The 16,070-nt window shown below is 41.4% G+C and overlaps 1 protein-coding gene across 1 annotated transcript; it reads left to right on the top strand.

Moving 5' to 3' along the window:
* Positions 1-14,889, top strand: MIOS (meiosis regulator for oocyte development). The gene is made up of 11 exons (XM_082193905.1): positions 1-114; positions 708-2,079; positions 3,173-3,271; positions 3,977-4,234; positions 6,069-6,238; positions 7,313-7,378; positions 8,024-8,182; positions 8,728-8,880; positions 9,443-9,647; positions 12,437-12,566; positions 14,157-14,889. The coding sequence occupies exons 2-11, from the start codon at positions 783-785 to the stop codon at positions 14,251-14,253; spliced, it is 2,634 nt and encodes an 877-aa protein (XP_082050031.1). The 5' UTR covers positions 1-114; positions 708-782; the 3' UTR covers positions 14,254-14,889.
* Positions 14,890-16,070: the final 1,181 nt, after the last annotated feature.

The raw sequence follows: 16,070 nt of genomic DNA, 5'->3' as shown, positions 1-16,070 counted from the left end.
TCTCCCTGAAGAAGGAAGTGGAAACTGCGACCCCCTCAGTTATCTTATACCTTTACTGTTTCGCTTCATTTTGACTGCGCAACTCCGGGACCCCAGGAGCGGAGGGGCTGCAGGGTGAGTCCCTCCCGTGAGACAGCTCCGGTTTGGGCGGTGGCGGACTCGGCCTCTCTTTCCTCTTGAGCCGCAGGGGCGGCAGTGCTCAGCATCCTGCAGAATTGGGGTGGGGTCTTTGGGGACGGGGCGGCCTCTGCGCGCCTTCCCGGTGCTGCGCCCTTTTGAGTTCAAGGCGGGTACGACACGCCCATTCGCGCTTCAGACGACGGGTGTGGACGCGGGGCGGGTATGCAAACTGCGTATTTTGCAGGATGTATCGAGCGCGCGTGTAAACGATCCCAAGTAAAACTTTTAAAATTATTATTATTTTACCTAAAACCTAGGTAAACCTGCAGAAAAATTTAAGTGGGTTATATAGTGCAATCTTAACCATTTCTCATCAGAAACTGGCCCCACTGAATTCATTGGGGCTTTGTGGCAGGTAAGGGGTTGGGATTGGAGTCTTAGTCTCCCGTTGCATGATTACCCCAGAAAGCATTTGGGAACGAGAAATTTGAATGTTATTAAGAGATTCTCATTTAGATCTGGAAGACATTTACGGCCTTGTCATGCTATAATATTCTGTTTTCTTTTCCTTTTTTTGAAAAAAACAGTGTCCATATGAACGAATACAGTTCTAGTCTTCCAACAACACTTTAAACTACTTACATCAATTTGCAGCAGCAGACATGAGTGGCTCCAAACCTGATATTCTGTGGGCCCCACACCATGTTGATAGATTTGTTGTCTGTGACTCAGAGCTCAGCCTCTACCACATTGAATCTGCTGTCAGTTCTGAACTCAAAGCAGGATCACTGCGTTTATCTGAAGAAACTACAGCTACCCTTTTGTCCATTAATTCAGACACTCCGTATCTGAAATGTGTGGCTTGGTATCCTAAATATGATCCTGAATGTCTCCTGGCCGTTGGGCAGGCCAATGGCCGAGTTGTCCTTACCAGCCTTGGCCAAGATCATAACTCAAAATCCAAGGATCTGATAGGAAAGGAATTTGTTCCAAAGCATGCTCGGCAGTGCAACACTCTGGCATGGAATCCATTGGACAGTAATTGGCTTGCTGCAGGCCTAGATAAACATCGGGCTGATTTTTCAGTGCTGATCTGGGACATAAGTAGTAAATACACTCCAGAAACTCCAGTTGCTGCTGAGAAAGTAAGGCTTTCATCTGGAGACACTGAAGCAGGACTTGTTGTGACAAAACCACTTTATGAATTAGGCCAGAACGATGCTTGCCTTTCTCTCTGTTGGCTTCCACGGGATCAGAAACTTCTTTTAGCTGGAATGCACCGAAACCTGGCTATCTTTGACCTTAGGAATACAAGCCAAAAGATGTTTGTGAATACGAAGGCTGTTCAGGGCGTAACGGTTGACCCCTACTTCCATGATCGTGTGGCTTCCTTCTATGAAGGTCAGGTTGCTATATGGGACCTTAGAAAATTTGAAAAGCCTGTATTGACCCTGACTGAACAACCAAAACCTCTAACTAAAGTAGCATGGTGTCCAACGAGAACTGGATTGCTAGCTACTTTGACTAGGGATAGTAATATAATCAAGCTCTACGATATGCAGCACACTCCTACACCTATTGGGGATGAAACTGAGCCTACAATCATTGAAAGAAGTGTGCAGCCCTGTGAACACTATATTGCTTCCTTTGCATGGCATCCCACTAATCAAAATCGAATGGTGGTTGTGACTCCAAACAGGACTATGTCTGACTTCACTGTGTTTGAAAGGATCTCTCTGGCATGGAGCCCCGTTACCTCTTTAATGTGGGCATGTGGGAGGCACTTGTATGAGTGCACAGAAGATGGGAAGGCTAGTTCTTTGGAAAAAGACATAGCCACTAAAATGCGTCTTAGAGCATTATCCAGGTATGGCCTTGACACGGAACAGGTCTGGAGAAATCACGTGCTAGCGGGAAACGAAGACCCACAACTGAAGTCACTTTGGTACACTCTGCACTATATCCTTTTAAAAACTCTTGTATGCTGGGAGGAATCTTGATATAGAGGGCTGGCTGCATTGTTAGGCAATGCTTTTGTCCTGGTGACAAATGAATGAGATACTCTCTTCTTAGCATTGTTTTGATGTATTTATTTCTGCTGCTTGGGAAGACTGTAGGTGGGATGGACCAAAGCTTCAGCTAGGCAAAAAAGAGCCAGACAACTGCAAAGATGTCCATTGGTTGTGGGACAGGAGGTGAAAGAAATAAGCAGCAATAGAAACTTGAGACTTAGGGCATATTGGCAGGAGCAGAATATGTATTGATGATCCACTGGTGTCCAAGAAGACAGTGGTAGTAGGAAGGAAAAGTAGGGGAGGGAGCACATGGAGCAAGGTGGGGTCAGGGTGATGCACCACTTTCCAATTCCTTTAAGGAGCCAGAACAGTTCTGCTGACATGATGCAGATTTAACCAGTAGTATAGTCTGTGTATTACATAGGGCACGTGGCTGATTTTTCGTTAAAAGGCTACTCCTCTTCATCCAAATGTGTGTTACTCTGTTGAAGTTTATTTATTGCCTTAGGCTATGACAACCAGCAGAAAATAATTTATATGTTCAACAGAACAAACATCAATAGTTACAAAAAATCCAAACACCAGAACAAACTCATATAAACTGCCCCAGACTATATCTTTCATTATTTTTTAAGCCATTAGAAGAAAAAGGTTCTGCCATCCCCCTCCCCCATTCAACCAACCTGTTAGATAATGGGCTTTGCAAAAACTTTAATTAATTTACCTTATGCCTGAAAAGCAAAGTCACCACTGACCTTCAACCCAAAACTCATTACTGGCAGTGCTCAGGCCACATGATATGGCACAAATACCTGCTGTTGAAGGGTCATAAATTCCACTGGGATAGCACAAGCTCTTTCTTTGCAGACCTTAAGCAGCTTTTGGGATCCAAGCTGTAGTTCGTTTCTTCAAGAACTGAGGAGGGCCAAACCCAGTGGGGTATAGGAATTTCCTAGCCACCAAATGCATCATCATCATCATCTTTGCCGCATCTCATTTTAATGTTAATTTGCCAAGTTTCCTATACTTGAAAATACTTATGAAGCAGTATACTGAGGATATGGATCAGAAATGCACAGGAAACAAAGGATCTTTAGTTTATGCAGGCATCAAATCTATCGTGAAATCCTCTATGGGTAAGTGCATTTTGACTGATTTCTTACTTAATTTTTAAATTTTATTTTAATGAGTGACTTTGGCCACCTATTTTGTCCCAGCTGCACCTACTTCACAGGGTTCATGTGAGTGGGAAATTTAATGGCCCGATGTACACCACTTTGAGGTTCGTCAGAGAAGGGTGGAATGTAAACACGTCTGATAACAAAAATGAAACCTCCCCAATGTCTTTTGAACTCATGCCTTTTCTGAGTGTGTTTTCTCAACCACTTTCCTGGTTCACATGACATTCTGTATGACTTCCTAGTACCACAAGCCAACTTAATCTGTTTCTACACAGATTTCTAAAAATAGATAATTCCTTTCTCTCCAAATGAGTAATTTTTGTCAGGTTTTGACGAACTCTGCAAGAAATAGCTGAAGAGCTGACTTAATTAACAGTAACTGTGATGCCTTTATCATAAATACAGTGGTACCTCCGGTTGCAGACGGGATCTGTTCCAGAGCTCTGGTCGAATTCCGAGGTTTCTGCAACTGGAGGGACCGCTTCTGCGCACGCAAAAACCCGGAAATATACTTCCAGGTTTGCCGCTTATGTATCCAGTTTACATATCCAGAGGGATACGTAAGCGGAGGTACGACTGTTGGTTTTAGCTTTACATGTTCCTGAATCTAAGATTCTATTTATCTGCATGCAAATAACACAAAAAACAATTGCTCTTTAGGAACAACAGAGAACCTCAGGCACAGCAGGAGTGGATCAGACAGACAGGCCGACATTATTCAATATCTGAGTGAGGAGAGGTCACTGGCTTTGCAGCTTTGTGGATGGATAAAGAAGGGCACAGATCTGGATGTGGAGCCCTTTTTATACTCTTTGGAACAGGAAGGAGACTGGGAGCGAGCTGCTGCTGTAGCTCTATTCAACTTGGACATTCGAAGAGCAATACAGATATTGAACAAAGGAGCATCTTCTGGAAAAGGTACCTGCTGTGATTTGGTATCACTTTGGCAGAGTGAGCTGCTCCTTGTTGCATTTTCTTTAATAATATCCTGCTTATCAGTGAAAATAGAGATTTCATATTCTCCTCGGCTACACAAAGGATTGGATCAGGAAGGTGCTCTTCCAGGTGCAGCTGGTGTCTTCTGTTTGTGAAGGGCTGTTTTACACCCTATGTTGAACAGTACATGAGAAAAACCAAATCTGAATGTTTTCCACTTGCAGAAACAGGAGACATGAATGGAACCCACTGATTATAGCACTGTGCAAGTGTTTGTAGCCAGTGGCTGTTTTCTATCTGTTCATGGATCTTTGCATCCAACACAGTATATTGTGGGGGGGGGGGGGGACGACGACAGGAAAGGATAGACATCATCATCATCATCATCATCATCATCATCATAATTTATTTATACCCCACCCATCTGGCTGGGCCTCCCCAGCCACTCTGGGCGGCTTCCATAAAAACCAAAAATACAGTAAAATATCACACGTTAAAAACTTCCCTGAACAGGGCTGCCTTAAGATGTCTTCTGAATGTCAGGTAGTTGTTTATCGCTTTGACATCTGCTGGAAGGGCATTCCACAGGGCGGGCGCCACTACTGAGAAGGCCCTCTGCCTGGTTCCCTGTAGCTTTGCTTCTCGCAGTGAGGGAACCGCCAGAAGGCCCTCAGCGCTGGACCTCAGTGTCCGGGCAGAACGATGGAGGTGGAGACGCTCCTTCAGGTATACTGGACCGAGGCCGTTTAGGGCTTTAAAGGTCAGCACCAACACTTAGAATTGTGCTCGGAAACGTACTGGGAGCCAATGTAGGTCTTTCAAGACCGATGTTATATGGTCTCGGCGGCCGTCCCCAGTCACCAGTCTAGCTGCCGCATTCTGGATTAGCTGTAGTTTCTGAGTCACCTTCAAAGGTAGCCCCATGTAGAGTGCTGTATTCTACTGTACCACTGCATTGCCATGGATGAAGAGGCTGAAGGAGCAGTGGTACCTACCAACCCCCCCTCCCACCTATTTATTCATCTAATGCTGCACTAGGTCCTGGAATCAGCCATTCTGAATGGTAGATCAAACTAAACAGTTATGCATGAACAGAATGTGGTGTGTGAAATAGTTCATGTCAATACAGTGGTACCTTGGTTCTTGAATGGCTTGGCTCTCTAACAAATCTGCTCCCGAACGCCGCAAACCAGGAAGTAAGTGTTCCAGTTTGTGAACGTTTTTTGGAAGCCAAACAGCTTCTGCTTGACTGCAGGAAGCTCCTGCAGCCAATCGGAAGCTGTGCCTTGGTATTTTGTTTTTTTTCCAGAATTGACTGAAAACATCTTTATTATTCAAGTGCCCTATCCCACCCCGCCCAGCAGTTATACATGCATGACTAAAACATTTTGACTTTTAAATGTATAGGATTACTTCAAAGTACAATCAACATAAAATAGAAGGGAATACAAAGTTTGTACACAAACTCAGCAAGGAATACACATGTTTTGGGAGTTGAATGGACTCCCGCCCGGAACGGATTAAGTTCAAGAAGCAAGGTACCACTGTAGTGTTACTTTTCCCAGTATCGGGAATTCAAGTTCTTCTCATAATCAATAAATTGTACCAGCATCTTTTGTTCTGCCTTTCAGAGCGAGTTCTGTTCCAGGGTCAGTGACAGTTGTTTTTCTTGAACACCTTGATTGCTGAGTTTGGGGGTACAGATCCCTCTGTCATCCCAAAAGATTTTAACTGTATTTTCAAAATGTCCTTCAGAAGTGGAAACCAAATGGCTTGAAATGTTTGCTATTGTGCGGCCTTTATTTTTGCTGTGCAGGTGATCTAAACCTCAACGTAGTGGCCATGGCATTATCAGGCTATACTGATGAAAAGAACTCCTTGTGGAGGGAAATGTGCAGCACCCTGAGGTTACAGCTCAACAACCCTTATCTGTGTGCCATGTTTGCTTTCCTAACAAGTGAATCGGGTTCTTTTGATGGGGTTTTGGTAAGCTATTTTTGTTAGCTAATCTCCGTTGACTAAATACACACAGGCACAAATATTCAGATGCAAAACTGAGAACTTGATCTGGTTCTTTGTGTGTTAGAAAATTTGGCCCTGGGCTCCTTAGGACTTCAGTCTTCAGCAGCTTTCATGAAACAATCCACTGTGAAAATGTTATTGAAAAGGGAATGATGAACTCAGGTTTACAAGTGTTGGCCATCATCTAAGAGGTGGAACATAACCCTAAATAATTAATTTCCCCAGATGGATTCCACTTCTCAACTTTGAGGTGGGATCTCAGCTTCACTTGCTTGACAAAAATACATTAAAGGTCCCATTCTGAAGATTAAGGGCAGGGATGTAGAATCGGTGGTCCTCCAGATGTTGCTGCACTCCTGACTTCCATCGGTCCCAGCTAGTGGGGCCAGTGGTGAGCAGAGACAGGAATGGGAATCCAGAACATCTAGGAGGTCACAGGTTCCCCAGCCCCATGTAAACATTTTCCTTAGATACTGCAAAGAGATAGGATTTATTCAGCAGAGGTAGAGCCTGCTCCCCCTGCCATTGATGGTACAGTGGTACCTCAGGTTACATACGCTTCAGGTTACATACGCTTTAGGTTACAGACTCCGCTAACCCAGAAATAGTACCTCGGGTTAAGAACTTTGCTTCAGGATGAGAACAGAAATTGTGCTCCAGTGGTGCGGCAGCAGCAGGAGGCCCCATTAGCTAAAGTGGTGCTTCAGGTTAAGAACAGTTTCAGGTTAAGAACAGAACTCCGGAACGAATTAAGTACTTAACCCGAGGTACCACTGTACACTGCTTCTAAAACTCCCCCAGATTTGGGAAGTGGTGCTTGGAAAACAAACTGAGAAGTTGCAACATATCTTGCACTTGGCAAGCAACGAGAAAAGAGAATAGTTTTCTCAAAATGACTAAGGCTGCTTTTATTAATTTGTCATCTTATACAACTGTAAATATAGAATTGTCATAAAACTTAACATCAGCCTTTTTTTTTCAGGAGACAGTGGCTGATTTTTCCCCAGGCTAATGCTAATGTGTTTTGTATTCTTTCAGTATGAAAGTAATGTAGCTGTACGAGACAGAGTGGCATTTGCTTGTAAATTCCTAACTGATGCTCAGGTGAGATGATCAGATCTGCCCTCATTTTCTTCCTTTGTTCCTTCTAGACAACATAAAGGGTTGAATAAGTAATCACACACAATCTTGCATGCTATTTTCTGGGTGTTGGAAAAAGAGTTTTGTCATCCAAAAGAATTTTGATAGCCATCCTGAAGTATAATAGCCATTTGAAATAAGTGTAAAATCTAATAAAGTCTTCTTGTACCTTAAAGATCAAAGATTTATTGTGACATAAGCTTTTGAGGACAGAGGTCTAATGATCTCTGTACAGTCTTGTAAAGCATTTGCCTGTGGCAAGTATGAACTGCATCTGGGCAGCAAATATTTAGCAGAGAAGAGTCAGCTTGGAATTCATGATTCTTTTAGGCCACTGCATTTGTTATGTATCCTTTCGGAAATATTTTGAAATTGAGTACACATTGAAGTACACATTGAAACTGAGTACACATTGAATATTATTTATTGCTTTTATCGCTAAACCCTGATGATTAGATATAATAATCAAGACCTTAATGTTGCAGTGAGCCCAGCCCAACCACACCCCATTTGTGTATGAGTGTGTGTGTGTGTGTGCGCGTGCGCGTGCAGGCGTGTGGATGTAATTCAGGGTATGAGCAAAATACTGACCACTCTTATTTTAATTAGCTGAATAGGTTCATTGACAAACTAACAAATGAAATGAAGGAATCTGGGAACCTTGAAGGAATTCTTCTGACAGGTCTCACAAAAGATGGAGTGGATTTGATGGAAAGCTATGTTGATAGAACAGGAGATGTTCAAACAGCGAGTTATTGTATGCTGCAGGTTTGTATTTTTTTTACATAAAAAATCTCCGATTTATAGAATTCATGTTAATACTATACAATTATCATTATTTTTTGTGCAACATGCATAATTTAATAACTACTTAATATATCAAAATTTAATTAAATAATACTGTGCATGGGGTTATTGTTTTTGTTCATTATTATTGTATGTATTTTTGTGTTTTTATATTATCAACCACCCTGTGACCTTCGGATGAAGAACGGTATAGAAATTTAATTAATAATAATAATAGCAATTCATTATTGTGCTACCCAAATGTTAGCTACTGTGAAGCAATTCTGATAGGATATTGTGGGGCAGTTTGGATTGGGGTTATTTGCAAGCTAGGCAAATTTATTATTATTATTATTATTATTATTATTATTATTATTATTATTAAAGTGGTGTTCATAAACAAGCTTTAAAGCTATTTAAAATGGGTAAAACATTTCTTAAGCTAGTGTTAACAATAATGTAATGATGGTTTCAGACCATCTTTGGGGAGACCTTTGAAACAGTCTCTTCTATGCCTACCTTTTTAGGGCTCCCCTTCCGATGTGCTTAAAGATGAGAGGGTTCAGTATTGGATTGAGAACTACCGGAATCTATTGGATGCATGGCGGTTTTGGCATAAGCGAGCAGAATTTGACATTCATCGGAGCAAGCTGGATCCCAGTTCAAAACCTTTAGCCCAGGTAAATGTGCTTCTAATTTTCCTGGCCACGTAATGAGTCAATTTAGCCAATGGACATAAAGCAGCAGATTTCATTTGACAAAGAACAGGAAGATCCAGTTGTTTGCACGGTCTTTGTCTGAGCCGCTACTGGTGAGCATTGTTTTTGTTTGGTACTGTTTTTTGTTTTTATATTGTAAACTCTGATCCTTGGATGAAGGGTGGTATAGAAATTTAATAAATAAAATAAATGCCAAACCTTTATTTCTAAACAGAAAGTCCATCCAATATTGGCATATATATTTTTATATTTTTCAAAATCAGTCTCTCACCCCATATCACCTGTCTGTCCTTTTTTCTTTCCTGAACATACAAGCTTTTAATTTTTTTAAAAAAGGTTTTGCTACTGAATTTCTAAGCTCTGTTTAGCTATTATGGCCCATTGATAACCCTATCATCCCAATGGGTGGGTATGAAGGGGTGCAGCTTGAAAAACCTATAGGGTAGCAATATATCTACCAGTTGCTTATGAATAAATAAAAGCAAATCTAATCACCCTCGTATCCCTTTTTTATATTTGCAAGGTGTTTGTAAGTTGCAATTTTTGCGGAAAGTCGATTTCGTACAGCTGCTCAACCATCCCTCATCAGGGCCGAGGATTCAGTCAGTATGGCGTAAGTGGCTCCCCGACCAAGTCCAAAGTCACAAGTTGTCCCGGTTGCCGCAAGCCTCTTCCTCGCTGTGCACTTTGTCTCATAAATATGGGCACTCCAGTTTCCAGCTGTCCAGGTATGGCTCCCTCCCATTTGTTGAACTACTCCATTTTATTATTCATAGGTTTCTAGCTTTGTGGTACAGAAAACTGAACACAGTCCTGCGAATGCTTATTTTGCTGAACTGCTTTACATCAGTTCAAATCTGAATGACTTTCTCTGCAAATGAGCTATTTGTTACTGGCTTTGGCCTGCTTGTATTAACTGCTCCATCCTTATTGGGGCGTTGCTGTTGTTTAGTCGTTTAGTTGTGTCCGACTCTTTGTGACCCTATGGACCAGAGCACGCCAGGCACTCCTGTCTTCCACTGCCTCCCGCAGCTTGGTCAAACTCATGTTCGTGGCTTCGAGAACAGGGTCCATCTCATCCTCTCCCGCCGCCTTCTCCTTGTGCCCTCAATCTTTCCATACATCAGGGTCTTTTCTCTTCTCATGAGGTGGCCAAAGTATTGGAGCCTCAGCTTCAGGATCTGTCCTTCCAGTGAGCACTCAGGGCTGATTTCCTTCAGAATGGATAGGTTTGATCTTCTTGCAGTCCATGGGACTCTCAGGAGTCTCCTCCAGCACCATAATTCAAAAGCATCAATTCTTCGGCGATCAGCCTTGTTTATGGTCCAGCTCTCACTGCCATACATCACTACAGTGGTACCTCGGATTAAGAACTTAATTCGTTCCGGAGGTCCATTCTTAACCTGAAACTCTTCTTAATCTGAAGCACCACTTTAGCTAATGGGGCCTCCCGCTGCCGCTGCATCACCACCGTGCGATTTCTGTTCTCATCCTGAAGCAAAGTTCTTAACCCGAGGTACTATTTCTAGGTTAGTGGAGTCTGTAACCTGAAGTGTCTGTAACCCGAGGTACCACTGTACTGGGAAATCCATAGCTTTAACTATACAGACCTTTGTCGGCAAGGTGATGTCTCTGCTTTTTAAGATTCTGTCTAGGTTTGTCATTGCTTTTCTCCCAAGAAGCAGGCGTCTTTTAATTTTGTGACTGCTGTCACCAACTGGAGTGATCATGGAGCCCAAGAAAGTAAAATCTCACTGCCTCCATTTCTTCCCCTTCTATTTGCCAGGAGGTGATGGGACCAGTGGCCATAATCTTAGTTTTTTTGATGTTGAGCTTCAGACTATATTTTGTGCTCTCCTCTTTCACCCTCATTAAAAGGTTCTTTAATTCCTCCTCGCTTTCTGCCATCAAGGTTGTGTCATCTGCATATCTGAGGTTGTTGATATTTCTTCCGGCAATCTTAATTCCAGTTTGGGATTCATCCAGCCCAGCCTTTTGCATGATGAATTCTGCATATGTTAAATAAACAGGGAGACAATATACAGCCTTGTACTCTTTTCCAATTTTGAACCAATCAGTTCCATATTGGGGTGTAGCTTCCCTTTAATTCATCTTTAAGTGCAGCCTTTGCCTAACTCACATGCTCTCTTGCACCTGTTGGCTTGTTCACGGTGCTGTTTGAATACCACTTCTTTAAATGCCAGTCAGGCACTGAGAAAACAAGCCCTTGTGGGTTAACTTCAGACTAAATGGTTCTTGGAGTTTTTAAGGCCTTTAAAAATTTTGCAGATAATGAGAAAACTTAAATCATGTCCGGAATTCAAAGAGCTACTTAGGGTCAACTCGGAAAATTTTTAAATATTTCGCCATAAATAAGAAAACATGCATACAGGCTCACAAACTGCTTTTGAAAGTCTGTCTCATCAGCAGTTTGCCATGTGTCATGGGGAACTGCTCTTTGCAAAACACAAGCCCAGAGCTGGCTTGGGTATGCAGGACTCATCATGTGTTTCATCGGATCCTGACACCTCTATAGCAATTTCACGCATCTGTTGCCCTGCAGATAACACATGCTGGGAAGGGCGACTGGCCTCAGCTTTGTGTGCTGTGAAATAGATGAGTATGGTGATGACACATGACTACATTTTTGACACTTTATCTGTGAAGAAGTGCTTCATATTTACAGGAAACATAATGCTTGAAGAGACACTTATTTCCCTGATAATGATTACCCTCACAGCTGGGAGCCAAGTGTACAGTGGTACCTCACAAGACGGAAAACTCGCAAAACGAAAGGGTTTTTTGTTTTTTGAGCTGCTTTGCAAGACAATTTTCCCTATGGGCTTGCTTCGCAAGACGGAAACTTCTTGCAAGTTTGTTTCCTTTTTCTTAACACCGTTAAAACAGTTGCGACTTGACTTCGAGGAGCAACTCATAGCACGCGGTGTGGTAGCCTTTTTTGAGGTTTTTGAAGACTTTGGTGATTTTTGAAGCTTTTCCAAAACTTTTCCGACACCATGCTTCGCAAGACGAAAAAAATTGCAAGACGACAAAACTCGCGGAACGAATTAATTTCGTCTTGCGAGGCACCACTGTAAGATCTTTTAATCAAAATGGGTACAGATTATTTGTGCGATATTTGAAAGATGCTCTGTGCTGCATGAAATTCCCATTTACAAATATTTGTAAACTTTAAAAAAAAATCTAGAGGTGTTCTCACCTGTATTATGGAAATTGGCTTAATACTTTTTTTCAGTCTGGGGATGTTAACTGCTTGAGACACTGATTACTATGTTGCTTTGTTTATACTGGGTAATTTGGTTTTCTGTGCCATTTCAAAGTTGTTTCCAATCCTAGTCATACTCAAGATAGACACATAGAACTTATTGGTCATTAATTGCAGTGAGTCTCCTCTGAGTTTAACTTAATTGGATACAACCCTCTGTCTCTGTTGGTTTTAAACAACTTGTTCTCATTACCATAGAAATCAATTTAGATTACATTTTCTTATTCATAGGAGGATCAAAGTCAGATGAAAAGGTGGATCTTAGCAAGGACAAGAAATTGGCCCAGTTCAACAACTGGTTTTCCTGGTGCCACAACTGTAGGCACGGTGGTCATGCTGGACACATGCTTAGCTGGTTCAGGTAAGTTAACAAAGAATAATGTGTTGCTTAAGCCATGGGTTCTTCCTGACTGCATCCCACCTATTTAGAGCTTCTGCTTATATGGATTTATAGGCCAGCACATACTACCAGGCTACTAATTCTGCTACAATAGCACCGAGAATTTAAGACAAAGCCCTAGAAATGATAAGATTACCCAGCAAATGAAAGCATACGCATGAATTTGATACCTTCGATGAAAGTCTGTTCACATTTCCTCAAAATATACAAGAATTAAGGAGCTTTTTTTATTACAAAACCCAACACCATCTTGAGCATTGACCGAACATGGTAACACATAATGTAGAATGATTCATAAGACAAATTTAGTGTATTTGAAGACTAAGGGAACACAGGGCTTTCTGCTGTTCTCAGGTGTGGTGTTCAAGAGTGGTTTAATGTTGAATGTTTGCTTGGACTCTTAAAAAGTAGCAGTATAAGGATTGAAGCCAACATGGCATGATCAGAGTTCTGCTTGCACAATGGAACTTCCCCTTTCCTCCTACTACCCTCCGAATTTTCTCTGGAAGGTCCCCCAACCTGCCAGTGCAGATGTCAAAGGCATAGAGGGAGGTTAGGTTCCATTGTGCAAGTGGAACTTATTGTAGTTCTGCTTTTGGACTAGCACTGTTGACTACTGCTCTAAGTCTAAATACCTACAACAGGCATGCTCAAGGATTTATGTGCCCCCTTGGTGGGACCCCCCCCCCCCGTTCTGAACGGCAGGTCTCCATTGCATATGGTGCCTTACAAAACATGCCTTCCTAGTAACTCATGCAGTTGGCATGAGTGAATTCATTACACATGTGAAAGCTAAATTGCTTTTTTGCACTTCTACAACTTTGGGGCATTTTTTATTTCTCAGGGTCTTACAAGTATTTTCTCTGTAGCCTACATGCCCTCAGATGTTATAATAAAGCTGTTCATTATTATCACAGCAAATGCCAGCTGACACATGGTAGGATATTTGAGGCATATGGTTTTCTCAGTATTGACCTCAAAGCAGTTATATTACCTTTTGAAGTTATCGCCCTTTGTTCTAGAAGCTCTTTCAACACATTAGCTGTAGCCCAGAGCTCTATACAGATGCACTCATGAAAGATTCTACGGGGAATGAACATAATGTTCCAACTGCAGTCAATTGATGTTTCCAGGCAGTGCATTTAGGCCCAAATGGGTGGTGGGATGTTACATACATTATTCTGTGGTAGCTAATCATCTTGTATTACATTCCAAGCTGCATTCCTCCACTTCCAACTGTTCAATCTTTAGCATCAAATCAATTTTTCTTTTGGAGAACGAACACACTGCTTTCAATTTATTGCTTAAAATAATAATTGGAGGGAGATATTTCAGAGACACTTTTAAAACGTAGCTTGTAGAGTGGATTATAGACATGAGCAGCTCTGGATTTTTATTTTTTATAACAATATTGTGTCTTCTGTAATCTCTAACCAATACCAAAGTGCTTTATTCTTTTTTAATGAGAAAAATACACATTAAATTTGTTGTTTTTTTAAAAAATTAAAAGGCTGCCTTGCAGTGTTATAATGCTACTTCTTTCTTGCCCAGGGACCATACTGAATGCCCTGTTTCTGCCTGTTCCTGCAAATGTATGCAGCTGGATACAACGGGGAATCTTGTTCCGGCAGAGATGATCCAGCCATGAAACATTAGAGCTTAAATAAGGTCCTTCACATGAGAGGCTTTCTCCAGTAGGTTTCCCTCACAGCCCGAACACATACCTCTGAACATGTTACTATTGACTTGCCTGTAATAGAAAAATAAATCATCCTATCACATCAGCAATTTGATGTGTGGTTGATTTTGATTCTTCAAATCTGGCGTGTGGACTTTGTTCAGTGGGTTGTGAAGCAGTTCATTTCAGAGGCATTTATAGGTTTCATTGAAATTCAAAGCAGCCTTCAGGAAGACTTTCAGCACTACACTGTCCAGACCTTGAGGCTTCCATCTGAGATGAAGTGGCATCATTTGCTGTGCTTTGGTAACTCCACGAACCTATAAAACACTATTGAAAACTCTTCTTGGAAAGACAGTCATGCTGGATATACAGATGTTTCCACCAGCATTTTTTCTAGCTTAGATTTTAAAGTTTTTATGCTCCCATCTATAACTTAGCTCACACTGCATTGCTTTTCTGTGACACTCCTAAGACAAATCTTTGCAGGAGTTGAGCTGCTTTGGTTTGGATGAGTATATAGTAGTATCTCAATGCCAGTGTAACATGCTTTGCGGGGCATCCCAAAATAATGTAATTAGTGTTAAAAAGCTTCAGATTAATTAATACCGGACTGTAGCTGTGTAAGTTCAATGATGTGAAAGACCTAACCTTTGGAAAAAATGACAATTTACCTGTATTCCCGAAACATACTATAGTGTGAATTGCATACATCCAAATTTTGCTTTGGGTCAAGAGGAAATTCATTAGCATCAGAAAACCACAAGCATATAATAATCAAGAACAGCCTGAGACGTAACAGTTAAAAGTTCACTTACAAAATGTGGACAACATAGAATATCACCTGCCTAGTTGTGGCAATGGCTGCCTGTATCAGATGTTGATGAGCAAATAAATCTCACCCCGCCAAAAAAACTCCCCATCAACCTGGTTTAAACCTCTGTCAAAATAAAAAAAGAGCTTATCGATTTGGATAGTGGATAATATATAATATACTTCCATAGTGTAAAATATAAAGGTAACATTGCCATGAAATGAATACAGAAGATGGCAATACACTGACTGGTATAGAACACTAGTGCAGGTGTAGGGAACTTTATTTTGCTCACCTACAACTCGCACTATCAGTGGCCACATATACTGGGGTTGATAGGAGAGCCAAAGATTCCTCACACCTACTGTAGTGCATGTTACATTTTAGTTTACATTTTTTCTACTGTTAATTAGCAACACGGCAAGTAAGTTGCATTCAAACTTTCACTAGTCAACTAGAAACTTGAACTGCCTTTGTGCACATTTTCAATGCAATGTAACAATTGTTTGGCCTACATTATAGCTGCCTAATTGACAATCTTCTGTTGGCTTGGATGCAAAGAACCATGCACAATATTCTGTGCATGCCTCTGGGCTTTCCTGCCTACTTTCTCACTGCATTATGAAGGGCAATGTGGTGCAGTGGGTAGGTCAAAAATTGGCCACAGATGCAAGTGGGAGAGAGTTCTACTTGCATGCAGGCCACTTTGGATCCAAGCTTCCGTCTTTGTACAAAGATACGATATTAAAAGGGGAGGGGGGAAACAAATGCTTAATGGAAGCAGAAATATTTATTTCTATGTACACCATTTTTTTAATTCTTCTATTGCCTTAGTCAAAGTCTACTTCCTGTCAGAATTGCATTTTTACTATTTGAGATGCATATCACAATAGCTAAGTTCCTGTATTTTTGTAGTTGCTTCAATACATTTCCAGAATATCTAGAATTAATTTTAAGCCATTAAGAGCAACTT

The sequence above is a fragment of the Podarcis vaucheri genome, assembly GCF_965113315.1.
Source record: "Podarcis vaucheri genome assembly, chromosome: 12".
Classification (NCBI taxonomy): Eukaryota; Metazoa; Chordata; class Lepidosauria; order Squamata; family Lacertidae; genus Podarcis; species Podarcis vaucheri.
This window is presented reverse-complemented; position numbering and strand designations above follow the sequence as displayed.